General features: G+C 30.9%; 2 protein-coding genes across 2 annotated transcripts in view; one reads left to right on the top strand and one right to left on the bottom strand.

Moving 5' to 3' along the window:
- The window catches only part of LOC112680253 (alpha-protein kinase 1-like), a 123,170-nt gene extending 105,922 nt beyond the window's left edge, over positions 1-17,248 (bottom strand). The window contains exons 1-2 of the mRNA XM_025550289.1: positions 17,172-17,248; positions 7,282-7,376 (exon numbers count right to left, since the gene is read on the bottom strand). The gene's annotated coding sequence lies outside the window, so the exon portion shown is untranslated. The remainder of the gene's footprint in view (positions 1-7,281; positions 7,377-17,171) is intronic.
- Positions 11,131-13,034, top strand: LOC112680251 (SCAN domain-containing protein 3-like). Its single transcript, XM_025550288.1, has 2 exons — positions 11,131-11,197; positions 12,438-13,034. The coding sequence occupies exons 1-2, from the start codon at positions 11,131-11,133 to the stop codon at positions 13,025-13,027; spliced, it is 657 nt and encodes a 218-aa protein (XP_025406073.1). The 3' UTR covers positions 13,028-13,034.
- Positions 17,249-24,420: the final 7,172 nt, after the last annotated feature.

Genomic DNA, 24,420 nt, shown 5'->3' with positions numbered 1-24,420 from the left:
CCGAAGAGGATGTATCATGTATTACAAAGTGTACCTATTCATATACGATGGAAGACCAACACCTATGTGTACAGATATATTATGCGAGTATTTATATAAACATAAAAATGTACATATAGTAAATTAGTATTGTCGTGCATTGATCATATCGACTAAGTGAAAATAGTTAAATGTTTTTTTCGTTTTAACGTAATACATGGACAAGGTTAAACAAAAAAAAATAAATATAAAAAATATTGAATTTTGGTGAAATTATTCATCTCATCGAACCGCAACTTTTCAAACTGTAAAGATATATGCTCATCAAGCTCTATGTGTACTATATTTATAGAAAAATAGTGTAATGTACGTTAATTACTCGTTCGGGGGCAAATATTAAAGTTACAAACAAGTTATTTCGGTCAACATAATATGTTGATATTACGCATATTATGTGCATTATGTGTGTACACATAAAATGGCAAAATCAGAATAAGTTAAGATTTTAGGACCCCAGGTGTTTTATTTTTCTTACAAGTTGTTCACTCTCTAAAATAACATGACCTGTATATCAAACATTATTCGTTTTTTTATTTGAATAAAAACATAATGTAGTGATTGCGTAATTTCTTCGCGCTGTGGGATACGTGCACCGTGAACAACAATATTCGACGAACTGGTTAAAACAATGCGTGAAAAGGGAAAAAATTTAAGTTTTACTACTTTTTGCTCAGCGCCTATAAATATAGTATACATTTATACTTGGACACATCATGTATATATTTTTTGTTCCCCCTTGCGTACTTGTTTAACAAGCTATTGAACACGTATATTTTTTTGCTCTGCCGTCCGCCGGGGAGAAACGAGACAATCGTAATAGATATAATTGGTAACTGAATTCCCGGGAATGCTACCGTATTGTAACGTAAGATGCGTTGGTCGTGGTGCGCGCGCCGGGGGAATGATAATTCAAACATAATTGTCACCCGAAGGGCAAAAGTTTTGTCGTCGGGCGATGTGGGGCTTACAGAAAAAAGGGTCGAATTCAGCACACGTCCACTCTCATTCTCAAACTTTTATTCTACACCACCGCCGCAGAAGTAGCAGTTATTACGCGATTTACTTCTAAGAAAAAAAAAAAAAAATCCCACGAAAAACATTTTTACTCTTTTCTTCTTTAATGCAACGTAGGCCACCAACCACTCGGTAATATTACAGCACCAAGAGGCAGTAGGGGTGAAAAGGTCGAAAAAACCACCTCGTTTTGTGTACCGACCTTTAATGAACATCCGCTTGTCAATTACTATCAGTTAACAACTCGAACATGGAATATGTATAACAAATGAACCGGCAAAGAAAAGGGTTCAACAAGAAGAAAAGTGAATGGGTAATCATTAATCATTTCGTCGTTGTCGTCGTAGTCGTATACAATTTTCCAAGCGCATAAAGGTGGTGGTACACAGAGGCTACGGAACTCGCGGAGGGTGATCCCGCGCTCAGAGCCAAAAATTGACAACACTTGTGTATAATGGGAAAACCGAGTTATTATTTGACAAAAAAAAACTCCAAGAAGATTCCACAAGTCAGAGAGAACGATGATATTGAATGAATAAATTAAACTGTACGTTAAAAGGGATTGAACTCCGTAGTCCGTACTGTATATTGTATATAAATGGAAATTATCTGTGGACATCAAAAGAAAAAAAAGTTTGTATCAACGATCAATATTAATATAATTTCTCCGCGTTAATCTACTGATAGCACTCATTTTATAGTATTTAACTATATATTTGAGTTATATTTATCCACGATCAATATTTTGTTTGAGGAGCAATGTGACTATACATTTATTTATTAAAAATCAAAGAGGAAAAAAAATCATTAGGTACATTTGGAGAAACTATTTTGCCTATAGAAACTTGGTCGAACATAGAAGCTATATTATGCAATATATAAATTATATAACACACATTTTTGAATTTTGATATAACAGAATAATTACTACTCGCTTATTATATTATTGTGTTCATGAATTGATTATTTGCTTATTCGCATTTTTTATAAACAGACTTTATTTTTTCACATTTTATATTAGTAAATTATATTTATTTTAATACAATAAAATAGTTACAGTTTGAAATATTTTTAATGCCAATTCGAAACACAACAATAACTATAAAAATTCATAAATCTATTTCAATTCAACGAGGATGACAACACGTTTTAATGACAAATGAAAAATAAAGATCGAGAAAATGCCATTACTTGAGCCGAAAAATACTATTCCGAATTCTTCAAAAAATTTAAACGTCAAAAAAAATATACGCCCAGATCGGTATGATCTATTACTGCACTGCAGATGTTTCATAAATACGGTGCTGGATTAAGGACCGATGCCGCCCTAGAGCAAACAATGTTTGCCCCCTCCACCTCAAAGAAATAAATTTTAAGTGAAACCAAAAAAAAAAAAATCCTGGTTTCTATATATAAATTAAAAAAATAAAATATTATTATAAAATATAGGTTAAATGTAATAATTAATCTACATAAACCAGTGGCATACCCAGGATTCATTTAATGGGGGTGTTTTAAAATTGAATAGACTTATGGTAAGTGGAGGTTCTCCCCCTTCCCGTATTACATTAATGAATACCATGAATTTATATAAATTATTATATAAATGAAAACGATTATATTAAGACAGTATATGTATAATCTACAAGTTGTATACAATGTTTCTTCGAATTACGCTGTAAGTTTGCAATCTGGTGAAATACCATAAAATACGATCGAGGGGGGTTGTTCTAACACCCATATCACCCCTCTAAATACGCCCCTGACTTAAACTAAAAAATATAAATAGGTATATGTTTAATGTCACAGAATAATTTTGCAAAGAATTTTTTTGAACTAGTGGAAAATATTGATAAAATACAATTATAATGCTAATAAATTGGTTCTAAATATACAGATAATAATTTAAGTAATTTTTAATATTAACGCCAATTAAAAAAAAAATTATAACCATATAACTATGTATATATTATATATTATTATTTTTTTTTTATAATATTATTTATTTTTCTTTAATTATATTTTTTTTATGGATTTAACAATTACAAGTTTTTATGTTAGTTCTTCTCACTTCATTTCTCAACCAAATCAGATCCTGTGCATAAAATTGATAAATTGGACATTTTTTCTTGTATTAATGACGATCTTAAATAATTTTTTTGAGGCTATTTTACATATAGACCATAGACAATCATCTCTACGTTAAATTTAATCGATGGTTTTAGTTTTCCTGATATTAATACTTCAAAATCTACAAATTTAGAACTATTCATAACAAATTATATCATGTAGAATACTAATTTTATACTGGTTTACATGATTTTTTTCATTAATTTTATTTGGCGTTTTGCACTAAATGGACGATAATAATAATAATAATAACCGTGAGTTCTTTGATTTTGGTTTAATTATTATTTATTACGTATCTACAACTATCTAGTGAGTAATATTATTATAAGTATTTAAAATAAACAAATTTACGAAGGATCTATAAACTGTAAAAACTAATAACAAAATGTAATCAAAATTTATAAATCAATATGATTGTGTTTGTAATGCCAATAACGTGTAAACATGTCACAGCATTTTTTGATGCGGCATCGTGGTGTAACCTCTGAAGTCACGGGCGTCGTTGAACGTGAAAGGAAAGAAAGGAACGTATTAATTTTTTCCGGCATGCTGGTAAATACTGTTGACCGCCTAATTATTTTAGTTTAGAATGAATTTTCTAAAAATGTATTAATCGAATAGGTTTGGCCCCATACGTATGAGGTACCATTTTTATTTGCAACACTTTGCTGAAAACTTAGCCTAATGCACGCAAATTGATAGCATGGTGAGGAAGAGTGGGATCACTGCTGAGTGCTTGGTGGCGCGTTGCCGCGTATCACCACGCCAACAGCCGGTCTGACACGCCGCATGTCTTATGTCATAAGATGTTTCACGTCAAAAAATCAGAAACTGTGATGGACACAACATAAGAAAACAGTTATCAAGCAATAACATTTTAATTCGTGGGCACATTGAGTACGAACCGAATATGATGCATTCAGGGGCGTCATTTCAACTTTTGATTAAATTTGCCAACTTCATAATATTTAAAAAATTATAGTTACCTATATATTTAAATATTTAATATTTATGGACCATGGACCATCAATAAAATATTTTTTGAAACAAAACATGTAAGAATTAGTAATTAATAATGATGTCGTGATGATAAATAAAAGAACATGAAACGTTTCAATTTACTCAATTAAATAATAACATTAAAGATAGTAAAACATTAATTTATTTACTTATTCTATAGGCTATAAGTTACTTATCAATAGGTTTAACGGAATAATAATATAAATCTAATTAAATAAATACTAATAATTTTATTATTTGTAAATTTAATATTTTACGGAACTTATTTATAAAAACAAAAAATTGTATTTCAAATATAATGTATCATAGTTTGAAGTAAATAGGAACGATTTTAATGGTTTTTTTTTTATAGATTATGAGCTCAATTTTTATGGTATCGATATCACGAAAACTGTTTTATAAAGATCACATACATAGAAATATATAATATACCAAAAATAAAGTTTATAAGGTTTGCGTATTAATAATTGTCATAAACCGGGCAAGAGCGAGTATTTCCCAACTTTTAATAAACCGTGAACGTGTATTTAAAAAAGAATATTATCTGATTTCTGAGTACAAAATAGTAAATAAAAATTTACTATTTACTGATTTTAGCATATGATCATCGGACAAAGAATTGACGACTTTTTAAAATTTCTTAGAGTGGGGCATTTGCCATAGTCTGCTTTCCCCCAAATGACGCCTCTGGATGCATTTTATGTCAGATGAGTTGGACAAAAATTGTGATTTGTGTGATTTAACCGTAAAAGTGTAAGGTAAGATTCAAAAATTTAGAAAGTGGCAGAAGGCCATCGATATTTTAATAACGGCTTTAAAATGCACTCTTTGTACGTCTTCGTATGGGAATAATAATATATTAAAAATAATAACAATAATAATAATAATAATAATATTGTTGTGGCCTTCCCGGATGCTAAGCGGGGCACTTTTATTTTGGCAGTAACATAGACAGGCCTCAGTGACAGAAATAACTGTAAGCTATAAAGACGACTAAGAAATATCTGGCATGGACAAAAAGAATATGAATAATTTCATAGTGTACTTTCATTGATATTTATGTACATAAATTATACGCTAGTTTATTACTTTGCGTCAATGTACACATGTATAAATACTTTAAAAAAAAATTGCTAACAAGTTTACACTAAGGATTCTATCGTGTACACTCTGATGATATTAAACAAAGATCATTAAATTTAAAATATATTATGAGGGTATTTTTATTTTACTATCACTTTCGTGATTAAAAATTTATTAGAGCGAATACATTTAATTTTATAGTTACAATACGGTATAGTTTGTCATTTGTCAACAGTAGAATGTTTTGGATATAATTACAATAATCGGTAATTCTATATTTGCATTTGAAATTCCTAAATATTTTTTGAAATATAGATAATATACTATGAGAAAAATATAATTTTTAAAGTACGTAAATTTAAGTTACTTTTGTGATGAACAAAATATAACTAATTAAAAAAATCTGACTGAGTAGATAATATAATATACTTGTAAAATGTACTCGTTTAAAAATACTTTTATAAATTATGGACGATTTTTAAACATTCCTTTGATACGGACGAACAATTTATTAGATTTATTTTTTTAAAGACATCTTTCTTTAAACTATCTTTAGAGTAGTGGATTGAAGACTTCGGATCACAATCTACAATATATATATATTATGGTATAAATACATATGCAGTACATTATATTTACTTCCCACTCTCTAACTCTCTAATTTTCCGGATAGATCACACAATTATTGGGTTAGTCGAACATTTACTAGATGAATTCTTATATACTACTGCTATTGTTATTTGTTTACTATCTGATAGTGATTATTGGTATCAAACTTTTGCCAAACGTCTAATTTAGTACAATTATGCGTTCGCTTGACCGTTATTTTCTTCTAGTAAACTATTTCAAATACTTTAGCGATTAATACTTTAGGAAAAGGCCACTGTACCATTGTGAATAAAATATTTGTTTATCAGACAAAAACCTATGAAGCAAGCCGATTCCGTTTTAGAAAAAAAAATTTCGATATTATATAATAATTAATTGGTTAACTATATTCGAATCATAGTGCTCGTTTGATGCTTATTAATTAATTTAATTAGTTCTTACTGTTGGCTTCGAGACACGAATTTGTGCTTCCTCAACAGGATTTAATTCTATTTTTCTTTATAATTATATAAATACGACAAGAATTATTATACCTACATAAAAACAAAAAATGCATTTATTACATGAATAGTCACGTAGAGCGTAAAAATATATAATTACTCTAGGGAAAAAATGAAGAAATTAAAATAATCACCTGACGACTTCTAGCCATGGCACAACGCGTGTGCGCATTAAGTCGTAGATCGTATAATCACTTTATGGATAACGGAGTCTGTTAACACGGGATTATGAATGATACATTGGGGTGTGTAGTAGTAGACATATCGTCATCATATACAGCTAACGAAACGTAACGGGTTTTATACACTTTTTTTTTTTTTTTTGACAACTTTAGTTAGGAAACGAAGCAATTGAGAGACGAAGAACAAGGGGAAAAGGGCGTTATTTTATGATAAAAAACAAATTGTTTTTTATTCTTAATTTTTTTTTACACAACCATTACTCGAATACAAAAATAAAACACTACTTCCGCCGTTTAAATCCGAAATCCATGCCAACTGTTGTGCGTTCGGAGTCGAATTCCACGCGCTCCTTAACTGGTTTATAGTTTAAAATATTAATGTGCGTGAGCGCGTACGCATACACACGCACTTGTAAAGAAGACACACATGGTGAAAGGATTGGTACACTGTCGTCTATTTACAGGTGACGGCAGAGAAGAGATGAAGAAGGACGCACGTGAAAAGTTTAAAAAAATAACCGAAGGAATTAATATATGTTCTACGGTAAGATTAATATAAGTCCCTTGAGAGAAGTATGTACACATACATACACACACGCTCGTGCACACACATAAATAAATTTATATATACGAACGCTGGAAGATCCGAAGATAAATATTTTCATTCGTATTAGAACAGTTAACCAAAAATAAACATATCTTACCTGATCGTTTGTGTAGTGTTGAGCGATATTGAATGATTCTGACAGTTACAGTCATTTTTCGTGGCAATGAATGCTTTTTCGACAGTGTGTTATTTCTGAAATAGAAATTTGTAAAATGTCAACAAGAATTCAAGAAACCACTTTTATTGTACGTTCGAAAAGCGTAAATGTTATATAGTCCTATATAAGAGTACAATACAAGTTTATCGGTGAGTATATTTGTAGAGACTATATAATTTCAAGAAATGTGGTTTGATAATTTCACACATTATTAAATATCAATCGATTTGATTCGTTTATTATTAATTTAAATTCGCAAACTTAAAATTAGACGGGCATAAAATTTTGAAGCACTTCTCTAGAGAACGATGTTTTTCATGAATATGTAAAATATTACATGTACATACTAGAGTAATAAGACTAATACACAACTTTGAAAACGACGTATGAACTGAATTATTGTTTAAAAAAAATATACATAATACATTTTATAAACTATGGAGTATACCAGTTAATTTTCTGACTACATTTATAGTGGCTTTAATAATTTCAATAGGACGCATAATACATCACAATATGTAATTAAAAAGTTTTATACGTCATAGTCTGTAAAATTTCACTACTTAAACAATTTAATAGGATTAATTCGACAACATTAACTATACTATTAAATTAACTACTACTACTACTACTTATTAAAAATACCAATTAATAAAAATCAACACAAAAAACTAATTAAAAGTGCCAATATGTAGAGTTATTATATACGAATATAATATATATATATATTACATTTTCCTCTCGAGAATAAATCATATTCCAACAGAATGTGTTTTCGAACTACTCAGATAAAATTACTTTTTTATCTTGTATACCTGTACGTGTAATTTACACTAGTAATTTAAATTATTTAACTAATTTAAAATTATTTATTACATTCATTAACATTTTAGAATCTTAAAAAGAAGAATTAAAACAAGCAAATCGAAAACCACGGAGTAATAAAAGTATATTATAATCGCGAACATTCAAATTGAAATTCAATAGCCTACACGTAAATGCAATGGTGTAGAAATAGGGTGGCGTGGGTGGATAAACGTCGAACAACTAATAATTATATTATATTTTTATGGACGTCTTGTAATTAAAAAAAAAAAAAACACCATTAATAACTTCTGGATTCTTTATACGCGTGGGTAGCGAAAACGTACCCGCACATAAATATGACAAATATTTTACTGATAAATATATTCAATGATCAAACTTATTATTAATTTTTATTTACTGTTGAAAGAAAATATAATGCGTCTTTATTAATTTGAAAGGATACTTGACAGACTTGATAGACATTGAGAACATATGCAATAAAATTTTTTTGAAATCAAACATTTAATGTAAATTTAAAAGAGAAACACGCGCGCATATAAATACGCATCTATGTATCCTGACAAGTTGAGTATACGTTTATAATAATTATATAATTTATTTTGAAAAATAACACTACGTCTGAGAACAAACGTAATTAATTATTAAAAACATACCTAATACGATTAAGAATAATATGTATTTCAATTTAAAATACGAAAATTCTATCTCTTTATTCCTTTGTAATTACAAATGTATAATAATAAAATCCTTGTGAAATATAAATAGGTGTCATTACACACATACAACATATTAGTGAGCGTACCAATGTATCAATAAACATATTATGAAAATGTGACGTAAAGGTTAAGAAAATAATAAAATTAATACATTATCAACACGGGGTAGTTTGATTAAAATTTAATTCGATGACGATTGTTCGACTGTCACATATGGTATGAAGAAGAAAAACGAAATAATTGTAACCTACTAATCAAAAAATAAATATTAATACTCATCGAGAACAATTAATACAATATATTATTGGGGATCCATAGAGGTCCATCACGTACAGGTAAGTAATAATTATAGTATGATGTAAACACAGATAATAACACGAAAGTGTCCACGAACAAGTTTATACACGTATTTATACGCGTGATAGCGGCGGAGTTGGTAGAGATGTACATCACGATTTGATGATAAAAATTGCTGGGCGATCAATAATCGATTTTTCCCGTCCATAAACGCATATCATGACTTCCGAAAATAAAAACGAAAATTAATACGATGCTTGCGGTGGCGGACGGTGCGTGGCTGATCCTTTCGCTTCGTAAAATAACAATAAACTCTTGGCGTACGGTCTCTCGTGTGTGGTGAAAAAAAGCAATACGCTAATATTGTGATTTTATGCAATTACGACGTAGTAATGAACCACAGTGGTTGCGGTGTCTACGATTATATATTTTACTACGTTAAAAAAAATACGGAACACGTATTAATCACATGTCCATAACAATTGATATTATGAACTCATTATTTTATCCCAATAATTTACAAACTTTACCAATAATACCTGACCAAAATTGATCATTTTTATTTTTAAAGAAGCTTTCGTTAACAGCAGAAATATCCCAACCCGCAACTTAAACATAAAATAAATTAAATTAGCATAATTAAAGCTGTTTCTATAGAACTGAAATAAAAACAGTAGGCACTCGTATCCTATAAATGCCTTCAATTAGTTCGTATGTTTCACTGAATATTCGGTAATGGTGTTGGTGATTTCATGAAACTAACCAGCAAAATAAACATTTGAATTACGAAATTCAACAGCTATCACAAAAATTCAATATTTAGTCTTTAAATTGGATACGAATTTATTTTTTCAAAATTATTTTCCAAGATAAAACTATAAGGTCACATATTATAAATTTATGTGGTGAAGATTCACACCCATCACCACTATGTGTATATGCCTAAGTGATAAGTACTCGAATAAAAATATAATTATTTATTTTTATGTATGTACACATGTATTGTACATAAAAAACAATGTTGCTCCCCGAAAATGACGACTTGTTATATATTGTATTTCGTGGATAACGGATCTCTTCCTATTCGAATGGAGATGGTGGCGCGCGGAGATCATTATTAATATTATTGTAGTGTACTCGTTTTAGAACGAGTTGTTATTCGTAGAGCTCATTAAAAGCAAAAAATAAAATATAATAAAAAATAACAATAAACGGCCGAGAGTCGGCAGGTGATGGGTATAATACATTTTATTTATGTGTTTTGTGCGTGTGTTATTTTCAATAAAAAAAAAAAAAGCAAAAGATCACATTATAAATTTTATACATTATTATCCTATTGCCGATTATGACGTTGTCGCGTACGTATAAAATACTAAATTGTCTGCGCGTTTTCTCATAGCGTGATATAATAAAAGGCGTATATGTACGTAATAATAATAAGAATATTATGTGTATAGAAATAAATATGCGATGCCCACACGCGTCCTTCCGAGTTAATATACATCGTAGCTGCAAAGACGACGAATGCTCGATGTTGCACAGCCCAAGACGATAAACGTATATAAACGCGGCGGCTAATGGCTTAATCCACTCGCGCATTGTAAATCAATTAACTGGTGTTCGACGTTTTATACTCCATATACCTTTATATGTGTGTATAAACATAAACTACGAGAGGACATTTTTTTTTTATTTTTATAAATATTTGTCTTGCGATTATTTCATTGCTCGAGAATTCCATACGAGCGCGCGCGTCCATTTCATATCTGCAGTAGTTCGCATGCAATAATTATGAAACAATCAATCTTCCATACTACTACTGCTTTTATTACTATTGTAATTGATACTATACATAGGGAAAAGAAGAACAAATCAAAAAAATAAAAAATTATATCAACGTGATAACTATGTACATACGATAATATATTTATAACCCCTTCGTAGCACCATGTTATTAAAAATGCATCATAACTGCAGCAAGCAATGCAGAGAACAAGGCGCATTAGGACTCGCGGGTTCAATTATAAGTTGTTATATTGTTTTAAGCATAGGTATTTTACTTATGATTTATTTTTGACACTGATCGATCGGAGACAATGTATATTAAACGAGATGAAAATAGTAGCGTTTCGTTAAGAAGAATAATAGATTTTATAGACTTAATGTCACCAATCAAGGAATTTATAATGATAATGACGTACGGTAGATTATAATTAACTTAAGCGCCCATTTTAATAGTTTTTCTTCTCTATCACAGCATTCTCTATCACTCTATCTTCTTTTAAACAATTTTTAAGTGAAATTTTTTTCACCGTGTAAATTGGTGAACAAATTATTCCTCTCTTTGTCTAGAAATGTCCGAAAAGCCTATTGTTTAACGTTATTATTTGTTTATAGTCAATGATTCCAGACTTCAATAAATATTATAAATAAATTATATTATATTTAATAATATTTACAATGTACAATATAATAGCATAGTATTTGTATTTATTAATAGTAAAATTATTACTATATTATTAATTAAATGCATAAACTCATAAAATCACTTTAAATATGATGTATAAGATTTATTTAATAGTATAGTTATCATAATAAAAACCAAATAAAATATAAGTTGTAATAATATTACTTTTATAAGTCATTTATATAATATTTTACTAAACCATACAATTGTACAAGTAGTTAATGTGCAATTCGCTACTATGGTAAAAAAAAAATCGTTATCATAATCCAATACGCTGTGTACTAATTGAGTTCCTATACCTAAACGAGAAAAAATGAATATACTAATTGAATCCCAGGTACATACGGGAGATACACTAAATGAATCACAGGTTAGGAAACTAATAGTATACGAATTGAGTCCGAGTATTATTTTAAGTAAAATATAATATCAACCATCTAGATTCTAAACATAGCGGAAATTATGCTATGCGACATTAAAAATATATGTTATTGTCATACTCATGACTTATTACTCTGGGCCTCATTTACATATTCATTAACGAGGATCACTAATAGATGTTAATCATTCGCTCGAAAATCAATGCTATATTTTATTCTGTCCATCTAAACATTTACTAATTTATAACCATTTTGTTAAATGTACACTATGAAACATATATGAGAATTAGAATGTTATTTCATTATTACCTAAATTTCTTTAATTATTCAAAAATTATTAATATTTATTAATTGACCTACGGCAAAAAGTATTTAGTTTTCAAAATAAACTAAAACTTTTCATACGAGATTTACAATCAAACAATTTTACTCACTTTTCATGTTTAGAAAAAATAGAAGCGTCCCTGATAGAATCAGAAATAAAAATTAATTGTGACGACTATGTACTTAAACTTGAATTTCTATTTACTGACTTCGAAGAACGATTTCGAGACCTAAAGGCATTAAAACCCTCATTCGGATTTTTAGAAAATCCATTTTTGGTTAATGTCATTGAAAAGGGATGTCCATTATCACATCCAATCATCACAAATAAAGCGGATCTCGAAATAGAACTCTTGGAGTTATTAGAAGATGAAGGTCTTAAGCAGTTTATAAACAATTGTCCCTCTATATTGGAATTTTGGAAGCATATTTCTATATTAAAATACCCAAATATTAAAAACTGTGCGGTAAAATTGATATCAATTTTTGGAACGACGTATTCGTGTGAATCACTTTATTCAACAATGAAAATAATTAAATCAAAATATCGTTCAAATTTGACTGATGATCATCTTACAGAATTACTAAGAACTGCTCTTACATCAATTCAACCAGATCTTAAGAAGCTTACTAAAAAAGTAGACACGAAAAAAATACCACGCAAACAAAATTAGCTTAATGTTTAATTTTTTAATTTATTATTCATATTAATTAATTTTTTTTGTTTGATTTAATCTATATTCTATCCACTATAATACTAAAGCCTTAAATAAATACAATAAAAACATTTTTTTATAAATGTATACAAAAAAAATTTAAATATTTTGGTTTTTGTAAATAAGACCGCGAGCCGCATACGACTGTGACGAGAGCCGCATGCGGCTCGCGAGCCGTGATTTGGCCACCCCTGGCATATACCCTAAAATAACCCGGGACTCAATTTGTCAAAGATTATATTGTGACTCAGTTCGTTTGCAGACATCCAGTATGATTATACAATTATTGTTATATATATATGTTTCTGTCAATATGGATAATTCAGGTATTATGCAAAATGCCAATGCATTATGCAAATTGCCGACCCATTTTAGGCAAAGTAAAACATATGATTTTCAATATTATTTTATAAAAGACCTAGGCATTATGCAAAATGCCAATTTTTTTTTAGGCAAAGTACAAAACATTTTATTATATGTTATAGTACATTAAAATTCTTATAATTATTATACATTATTACTCATATTATAGACAACATTTAATTTTTATCTATTATTATATAATTACTATTATATAAATATTTTACTTAAACTACTATTTACTTATTATAACATGTTGTAGAAAAGTGACATTTTGAAGCGCATGAAATATTATTTTTAGGGCAAATACACTTTTTATTTTAACACTTGGACTTACAAACACATTTTAAAAACCCTTGGCCAATTCTTGTGAATTGAATTTTTATCAACTTATTACACTATTCATCATTTAAAAAACTAGTATTAATGGTTAAATTTAAAAAAAAAAAAATTGTAGTTTGTTATAACAATTTGACTTCATATAAATCGTATGCATATACTACAGTTGCAACACCAAAACGAGACACGAAAATGACGAAAAAAAATTACGATATTGTAATAAAATTATTAGTACGTTCAATATTGTATCTCAGAATTATTATTATAATAGGTAGTAAAAAAATATTAATCTTTATTGCATTAAATCGTGAACGCACATTTATGATAAACGATAAGTAAAGTCGTTGGTAATGAGGGATGTCCAATTTTGTTAGTTTTCTTCATATTGCCTACTCCACAATTAGCATTATACATAATACCTAAGTAAAGCTCGTATTATATATATTTCCGAGTGATTTTTGGTGTTTTGTATAATGCCTAGGAATTTTGCAAAATACCGGATTATCCATATTGCTGGTAACATATATATATATATATATATATATATTCCTATTCTTATTCCAAACAATAATAAAAAAAAACTTTTATAAGAGTTGAAAATTTATTTTTACGTATGCAAGGTTTATAAGCAGAATAGTTTTGTGTGCTGTATACGATGTACTAGCCGCGTACATTATAAAATAATGACTGCATATTCATCGTTACCACGATTACAATTAAAAAACATAACAAAACAATATGTTATTATGAAGTATATTATGTATAACCCTTGTTCTAAACGACTTTTTTTCTTTTCTTTTCTCGACGACGCAACAGCAGCAGCGACGTTATATACGCATTCTTAAGTGGCCGACAACAATTTTTAATTATTATTATTATTTTCCGTGGAGGCACAACTCGAAAAATAAACCGAGCTTTAACAAAACAAATTTCGAGTGGCTTTTGTCTGGCAACGGCGCAATAGCGTGGCGCGGAGGAAGAGTTTTCCCATTAACCGGGTGCTGCGGCGTGGTTTTTCATTATTATTTTATGTATTTTTTTATACTTTTTCTTTTTCCGTCAATAGGTTTTCACCATGCATTTTTTATCCATTCTGCATTGTCCGCGCATCCCATATTATACCATAACATGTGTCTATGGCGTTACGAACCACCACCGCATAGTTTACACAATAATGAATGATGAAGAAACCCTTTTTCACCACCACTACTCCACCACCAGCCAGCACTCCTTGTCTGTCAGGCACTACGTGTTTGCACGTGATGCTTGGCACACTATCTTCCCTTCCACCACTATGCATTTATAATCATCATCATCGTCATCATCATCGGTATAGTTATAATAATAATAACAAACCGTGTAGTTATATGAGTAAAAAAGGGGGAGAAAGAGAGAAATATATGCTCTATTAGTGTTTAACTACCGATCTCCTTGGTTTTGTTACCGACCTTACCGTGGATCTGTATAATATATATATCTGTATGAAGTTATGACTGTGTTATTAGCAATACACTATCGCTACGAAGGGGAGCAAAGTAAAAAAAAAAAAAATGCACAATCATGCCTTTTCTACCAGTTTTTTATTTTACATATTACCTATATTTTTTTTTCAATTATTTTCACATCAACGGCGACCAAAACAATGTTCTCCGCGACCGCGTCATTTGTAAATCGAGCGTCGAATGCAATCCGTCTGTTTTTCCCACATAGTATTTATTGTACCTACCCATACTTGCAACAATAATATATTACATTCCACTTCGGTCGACGAGTAATATTCCAGTGATTATATTATGAGTGGAATAATACTTAGTGAATAGGTACCATCCGTAATACTATTGCCATTAGAGAAATAACGCCAATAAAGTATTATAATATTAGGTATAATAATGAATAGTAACTCTCTTCGTGTGACTCGTGCGAGATAAATTTGTTCGATCATCCTATTCGTAATGCATAGAGTACTTTTAGGGCTTGAATGATAAAAAATCTTAAGTTTGACAAATTAATCACTATGAATATATACTTGCATCTGATTTGTCATATATTGTTTTCATTTTTACGGTTTTATATTACACACAATAGTATGCGTATACATTTAATCAGAAAAATATAGATAAATACTAATAATAAATGCTGAAAACTAAAATGTTAACTACTTTTACGTTGGATACTAATATTATAACTTTTATTTTTGTTATTTTTACTAATAATTTTATATTTTTAAATTACATTATAAAGTAAACAAATTTATGCTTTTTTCGATAATTTATATATACACACGTTTTATAGAGTTTAAAGGATATAATACGTATGGTTTAATCAGTCTAACTTGTATAATCGTCCAACCACAGGGCTTTGACTGTGATATATAATATATTATACATATTATGTACTAATGTACTAATGCACAATGATAATTATGGTATCTCAATAAATTTTCAGTACGACTAGTGACCATTGTCGTCATCGAAACCATAATTGGATACATACGTCAATACAATGACTTGACACAATTTTAATTGCAATTATCATCTCTTTCTATCATTATCATCAGTTCAGCATAAAGCAATAACACTATAAGTAGGTATATTTTGAACACGAATCAATTTCACGCAGTTTATAAAAAAAATATCTGCAACGGAACCAACACAGAACCATGAGATGACAAACAACCAGGTTTTGATAATACGATGTTTCAACCCGAAATTTCTGTATATCATATACCTACATCTTTAAATTTATACAATATTTTAAAGTAAATCTAAACATTTGTTAGTGCATATACTTGAGACATCATTCTCAAACCATAGTTAAAGATACCCGCAATACGAAACTAATTAAAGATAAAAAAATTAAAAGAACCAACATGAATGATTTGAGTACTCGTGTTTTACATGCAAACTAGAATGGATGACAAATAAGCTCAAAATACTGGTTGCCCACTCACACATACTTACACGGATACGTGGTCTGAAATTATGACCGGTGCGCGCCCGGACAATGTCCAGGAACTAGTTTGGTTTGGACACATTTCGAAAAATGGGCGTGTTGATTATTATTATATTTCTACTTTGATAACAAATAAAAAAAAAGAAAAAAGTCAATGTAATAATATGTTGCAAAGAACGCATGGAACCGATAAAGGCTATGTACATACAGTGGCAGTAGTACTCCGACGTACACGGCAGCAGCAGCAGCAGCAGCAAACCCCTAAATTATTATTATAATACATATATACTTATATATGTACCATAACCTGTGTGCGTGTAGCTTGATTGTTGATTGTCCCTTGACATTTGACGCACGCGCCATACACGGCTGCTTTAAACATTTCCGCCTTTGTGTCATTATTACCAGATTTTTTTATTATTATTATTATTATTACTATTATTATTATTACTTGATGCAAAAATACAAGTGAAATTACGTCTCCCTCCGCACCAACGACTGCAGGAAATCTTATTTATTTACATGTCACGTTCAGACTTCTGAAAGTCAAAGACGAAAGTAATCATTATTATTAATATCGCGAGTATTTATATAAAAAAAAAAAAAAAATAACAAAAAAAAGGCATTGATTTTTCTAACGGTCGTGGATTGTTTTTGCTCTCTATCGCTACATGACGCAATTAAGAATTTTTCTCTTCTGTTTTTCCATTTCTCTCTCCCTCTATTTCTCTTTTCCTCACCATAAAGACTATTCCCCACACTCCTTCTATTTATGTTTGTTCTTATTAACTTTCGTTCAACGCACACCGCTCGCTATAGTTTGAAACTGACTTCGATGTAATATTCAATTCAATTTTCTTTCTTACGGCTGACATAATTTGCAATCATTGACGTTAATGTAAAGAAAAATTCTTGGTACAAGTTTATTTGAATATCATTTTTTTTATGTGAGAAAAAATGAACGTTGATTTACCTACCCTTTCCCTCAAGAGCTTTAAACTAAATAATCCTGAACTAAATAAAATAAGATACGTAAATATCGATTTGTAATTGAATCACGGTGAACTATTCGGTTAATTATACTATACAGCATTGTAACGCGTAAATTGAGCTTTTTAAAAATAATATGCTTTATTGCATATACGAGTATACAAGAATGAATAGATAAATCGGCAAAACAGACCACAACAAATGAGAAAACACAAAGTAAAATTGTACAAAAATATTGAAATTAATTATCTTGTCATGTGCGCACAAATGTCTTGAGTTGAGCAAAATTCATTATATTTTAAATTAGTTTTTTAATGAAAAAAAAAATATGGTGCGTTAAAATATATGCAAGCCGTTCACATTTGTCTGTTACGGATCTCTCTTGACTTACAAGAATACACTGTCTTGTATTTATAACTTTCAGTAATATTTATCACATACGATTAATCCAAATTTCCAAAATAATTATTTTATTTTTAATTACCCGTAGAGAAATTTATTAATTTTTTTTCTTATCTGTTTGTTTTTCTAAAGTAGCACTGCACTATAGGAATCACTATATAATATATAATAAATAATAATATCTATGCTTATTTAAATCATGCACGGAAAACATACTGTCATAATTTCACACCCGACACAGTTCGATTTACAACTAAAAAGATAAATTAATCAATGTATAAATAAATAAACAAATATATTATGTAACTGGAGTATTATAAACTATTTATAATAAATAACAGTCATATATGAAAATAATAATAATACTCCAAACTAACCACTTATTTATTTATTTATATATAGATAAGTATACATTTTTTTTTTCGTTCATATATCAATTTAGGAGTATCAACCACTTAATAATTTTAATTTTTTATTATTTTATTGTAAATTAATCATAACAAGAGTTTCTATACTATTGCAATTCGAAATTATACAAAATCGTATACATATTACACATATTAATACACATATATCTATTTATAAAATTTTGTTACTAGAGGACGAAAAACTTGAAGAATGCGATAGAATCGTGAAGATTATTACATAGCACGACAAAATATGACATATTATAATCGTTTAAAAATTAATTTTGTTGTTAGCTATTTTTTTTCAATAACGAATCGTTCACTCACTGTTTTATCGTTGTCTTTCTAGTGAAACGGACTTGGGGGGTTAAATATAAATATAATATTACATGCGGAACGGTTTTGGTGGGTTTTTTTTTCTGTAGCGGTGACAGCGCAGCCCACCCGCCGTCTCATATTCGACACTATACACGCTCACTATGCAGCGATTTCCCTCGGGAATAAGAGGAATCACTCGATAAGATATCTTGGAGAATTTCGTTTTCTAAACGCTTTTGATTTGTTTTTTTATTTATTTTACTTTTTTTTCCCCCGAACGATCAGCCTATACCACCGCACCATCACGGGTCGGTCGTTCACCTTGTTGGTGCGCGAGCACACATAACATCGCGTATAACACGCGCGCTATGTTTACGTATAGGTACAATATAAGCGTACGCATAGGTATACAACGTACTCGCGGTCGTCGCAGATAGATATACCGAACGACGTGTGTATACCGGTTTGACGTTATAAAGTGGTCGCCGACAATGGGCTGCTGTTGCTGGACGTACGGGAAGAAAACGGGGCTAAAACACGTGCTGCGCGGGCACGTATAGAAAAATATAATATAAAATTATTAAGTGTGTGCTGTAGAGGAAAACGCGACAATTGACTGTCCGACCGGTACGCAGGCGACGAGCTCGCGCACGCCACAAAGATCATGTAATAAATACGTACGCTTCACTCTCTCTCTGTTTTTTTATTTTTATTTTATTTTTTTTTTTTTGTTTCTTTTCCTCCGCAACGGTATTGCACGACAAAAAGACAACAATATTCTAGTCAACAGAGACATGTTTTTAATTCGTACTGCGCATACACTTTGTGTTGGTCAGTCAATCGAGTGCAGTTTAAATTTGAATAACACCTTAGCATTTCGTTTGGAATGATATATTTAAAAATCAAATTTCTAATTTTGTGTTAATCGATAAAATATGCGCATCATTGTACAAAAAAAATAAATAAATACTCTATTATGTTTTACCGTAAATCGTGTGGATTAAAAAGATTAAAAATAAAAAGATTATATCGTAAGTATTCCACAAGTATATACAAATGTTTATTTATTGAGAATTTTTTTTATATTTAAATACTTATTTTAGCTTTTCTTTTGGTCAACAATTTACTGTGCGTTTTCGCATGAAAATGATCAATATTTATTCAGATTTAATTATTTGGGATTATTTGTGAGAATTTAATTTATATTAAACAAAGTTTATTAATTAAATTTGGGTCTTATAAAGCCAAACATGGTTATACATTTTTTGGATATTCTGATTTGCAATTATAACTTTTCATCTTTTTATAAACATCATTTTTGTCAATCATCGTTTACCGTTTTAAGACAAAAATAATATGGATATTAATAAAAGAAATAATTACTAAATTTGGAAAATAATTTGTGGCTCTTCTAACCACGGCAGAAAACGTCGTTAAAACGATATCAACCCACGACGAATTTTCACCTGCCTCGCATCTAAAGATGATGATAGGTTACCAACATTACATCGATGCGAGATAAAAAAGTATTAAAACAAAAAACTTTAGGGATATAATAATAATAGCAGTTTGCACGCGTACTGCTGCAGTCGTCGAATAATATCGGTCTTGCCATCAACGTGCAGAGGCGCACGGCGGCAACACGTTTAAAGAATTTGACATAGTGTTTCAATGTACCCATTATAATATACACGGCACCAGACAAAACTCGAGTTCTTGTACGTACAAGCGTGCGTACAAATCGAGTTTTTTTTTTTGTTAATTCGACAAGATTGCCTCTTTACGATGGACGATTCGGATGATTCACTCGAAAAATATTAAACCGTTGAACACACGCGGCGAGCAAACGAAAACAGTAAGAGAACGCGTAATTCACGCAATGTCCAACAATGAAATTTTGAACCAAACAATCACATACACACAATATTAATTAAGTGTTACTTGTACGCCGATTCGAATTCATCGTCTTCGTTGACGATGTTAATCGATTTCATCGACTTCGTCGTACTGATTTTCGAGCACGAATGACGGACGTGGCACAACGTTTCGGTTGCAACGTAAAAACGCACAAGCTGCGCCTCGGAACGATGTCTGGAAATAGGTTTACTGGAACAAAAGTAACGACGCCAATGCTCCGCGAGCGTATTAACGTATCATTTTTTTTAGGAACGAGCGCGCGCACAGAGCTCCCACGGAAGCCCACACGCGACCGATGCGGTCGGCCGATATCACACGGCCACGCTGCTGTGTCGGCCGCTGCTGCTGCACCAGGTACGCACCGGTGCGATGGGAGCGTAGCTCGCGGACGTATTTAACTCGGATTACGATCTTAAATGTTGTCTAAACGGTCGCGCGCGAGTCGCCCAACGGCAGCGACGCGGCGGCAACGAGCAACAATGGGAAATCCGCGGGTCGGACACCTCCGCGGGTTATTTGTTCCGTACGTTGTTCCGCGCTCGTGTACACCGTATTGTATTTACGAGTGTACGTGTACGGGTAAGCAACGGGCAAAAGGCATACGTGTGCGTGCGGTTTTTTTTTTCTCCCGGTTGTACTTCAAGTTCTCTCCTCTGAATATTATTATCGTACACATTATATTATTATAATACATATTCTTTAAAAATGATACACACACACACACACACACACACACGTTTTACCCCGGGGGGGAGAGGCAGTGCAGGTATCTTCGTTGTTCTCTTTTTTTTCTTTCCCCGTGATATAATCATTCAAGGCTAACCCGAAAGCTTCAGGACAAACGTGATGGGCGGGCGAAAGTGGTCCGCCACTGTATACGAAATACGAATTCCATCTGGCCGCACGTCAAGAATGGTTATCGCACAGGAAGCGTAAAGCGCGGCGTCGATGTTTTTCATAATTGTTTATGTTTTTTTTTTACTCCAGAAAACGCATACCGTATGGAATAGATACAACGTGAGCTGTAGATGTTATTGATAAAAACATAATTTTTCGACTAAAAATTGGCTAATAGTTTTAATAAAAAAAAAAAAAAAACTATATTGATGAGAAGGTAACGGTAACATCCAAGCACTCGATATCGGTAACACGGAACTAACTACAATAACGTCGCAACCGTACGATTACTTAATAAAGAACCAATACTTGAAGAGCATTACATTTTTTTCAAACTGGTTTTATCGAAATCATATACCGATGTATTATAGAGTTGAAAAGGAACGATATGCTGTTTTAATTTATTGTTATCAAAACGTTTGAATTTTTAAATTAACTGCTAACATGTATTTCGCAGTTCATCGTTAGGAGAGATTTTCCGTTTTCACGGTTCGATATCCACAACGATCAGTTGACGATCGGGGATTACGTGGGGGGTAATATGACATTGACACCGCAATCGATTGATTAGATCTTTTAAATCATAGATATTAAGAATGATGGGGAAATAAAAAACTTTTCATAGCGAGAAATATATGATGTATAAACAACAATTGCAAATCGCATCGGTAGACACAAAAATTGAGTACCGGAAATTCTAACACTAATTTTCTTTTAATCATAGAATACCGATTTTCATCGAACATAATACCATTGATTTTAAACACTAGTATATAAAATCAACGGTAATACACATACACGTATATTAGATTACTATGTGTATGTATTAAATATTTCACGATGATAAATCGTAGCGATTAATTATTATTTGTTTTTCATTTATTTGTGCGTTATTTATACGTTTATTTATACGTTGATATGTAAAGATCTAAGAGTACGGATACGTATATAATATAAATGAACACATGAGAAGTGCATATCCATGACGTACACAAGGTTCGAAATGCGCGCGGGCACGTAAGACCTTTGAAGTTACACACGTCGTATGTTGCGTAGCGCAAAACCAAATCGAACCTTCGACGAATTTTTACGTTGACAGAAGTACAACAATATTTAATTATACAATATAAGAATATCACATACATGTACACGCATGCACAAATCTATACTTTAAAAGAGATACGATTCGATTGAATGCACATGAGTATATTGAACATGAGTAATACGCCATCAATATCACGGCGTGAGTAACGTATACTACGGAGAATCTCTAGAGGCGATGATTTTTTTTCTTTACCTTCGATAGCAATCTGGAAACAAGTCGAATACAATTTGTAAACCATTAGCAGTTGCTAAACACATATCACGACATATGCGAGCACAAATACAGGCATACCTACGATACACGTTTTAACTATTATTATTGCTTTTTTCTATATTGTAATAATAGGCAGATATTGATTGTCGTCGTGGTACTAGAACCAAATAATAGTAATGGGTATTGAGTTTTACCTTACAGAAACTTGTTGCACTTCAGTGCGATAAATATGTTATTTCCTAGTTAAATCTATTCAAAATTATGTTTTCAAAGAACTCCAAAATGCACGTATAATACATTTTAAATTATAAACATGTAAAGGGATGTATTAATTTAAAAAATTAAATAGAAGGATTAAAGATATATACTAAATAAAAAGGAGCGTGTCCTACGTCCTATTAACATTGGCAGTGGCGCCGATCCTGTTGTTTGAAGAGGTGGGTGTCCATGAATTATGTGATCTTTTTTATATGTTTATCATTTGCATCAGTGGCGTAAAATTATATGGTATTCTGTATTTTACGGTAAGTTCACAGGCATAAGTTCATAATATAAAAGAGTGGTGGTTTCAAAAATATTATACCGCCATTCTTCTTGAAATATAGTTTGGCGCCATTGAACCTTGCACGAAAATGAGTTGTTGCGAAATAACACTATCTCGGCGCCATATATACTAACGATTGGACTGTTGGAGTGAAGTAACGTAAAAAATAAATATATAAGAATGGAAACTAATCAATTCCTCTGTGGAATCCGATCGTTAATATTTGTCGGGCGGTAGTTATGTGTACAATATAACGATCGATTTATAATTTAAAAAATTACTACGTCGTCATGATAATATACGGAATAATTAATCATTCTCGGTAGACAAACGAAAGAAAATAATAGGAACGTATGTATCATAATATTTGACATTCACGAATTCGGTAGTCGTAATACGTTTAAGCACCGGCTGTGCTATGTACAAACACACACACACATACACACACATATCCCAAAACACAACAAAACTAAGGTAATCATTTTTCTTTTTTTTTTCTTCTTGGCTCATAGGATTATTATACAGCATCAATTCCATACATATTGTTCATACGCTATTGTTGTCCGCGTGTGTTAAAGATGTCATAATATGATAATAGAAAACGATTAAATCAAAAATACATGCCGTGACCGCATTCTTAGCATCTTGCTGTCTTACGGATTCCACTACGTACAAAGGTACCAATGGTGAACTATTAAGTTGAACTTGGTATTTAACGAGCGTCTATAATAACCTGGTAACAATGTAACCGTGAATACTGTCTAAGGCACGTTTTACACGGGCGCGTATCGTACGGACGTTGATGAAAATACTACGTGTACCGAAACGCAATTCTCTTTACGTATTCACATGTACGCGTACCATCAAAGTGACTTATCATATAGTGGCTCTAATTTTTTTGTCACAT

This window comes from Sipha flava, unplaced genomic scaffold, assembly GCF_003268045.1.
Source record: "Sipha flava isolate LNK unplaced genomic scaffold, YSA_version1 175_pilon_pilon, whole genome shotgun sequence".
NCBI classification, from domain to species: Eukaryota; Metazoa; Arthropoda; class Insecta; order Hemiptera; family Aphididae; genus Sipha; species Sipha flava.
This window is presented reverse-complemented; position numbering and strand designations above follow the sequence as displayed.

What these genes read in the sequence shown, in the direction of transcription:
- LOC112680251 (XM_025550288.1), top strand. Translation starts at nt 11,131, where the DNA reads ATGTTATTAAAAATGCATCATAACTGCAGCAAGCAATGCAGAGAACAA. An exon ending in AGGCGCATTAGGACTCGCGG is followed by an intron (nt 11,198 to 12,437) that starts GTTCAATTATAA and finishes TTTTCATACGAG; the next exon opens with ATTTACAATCAAACAATTTT.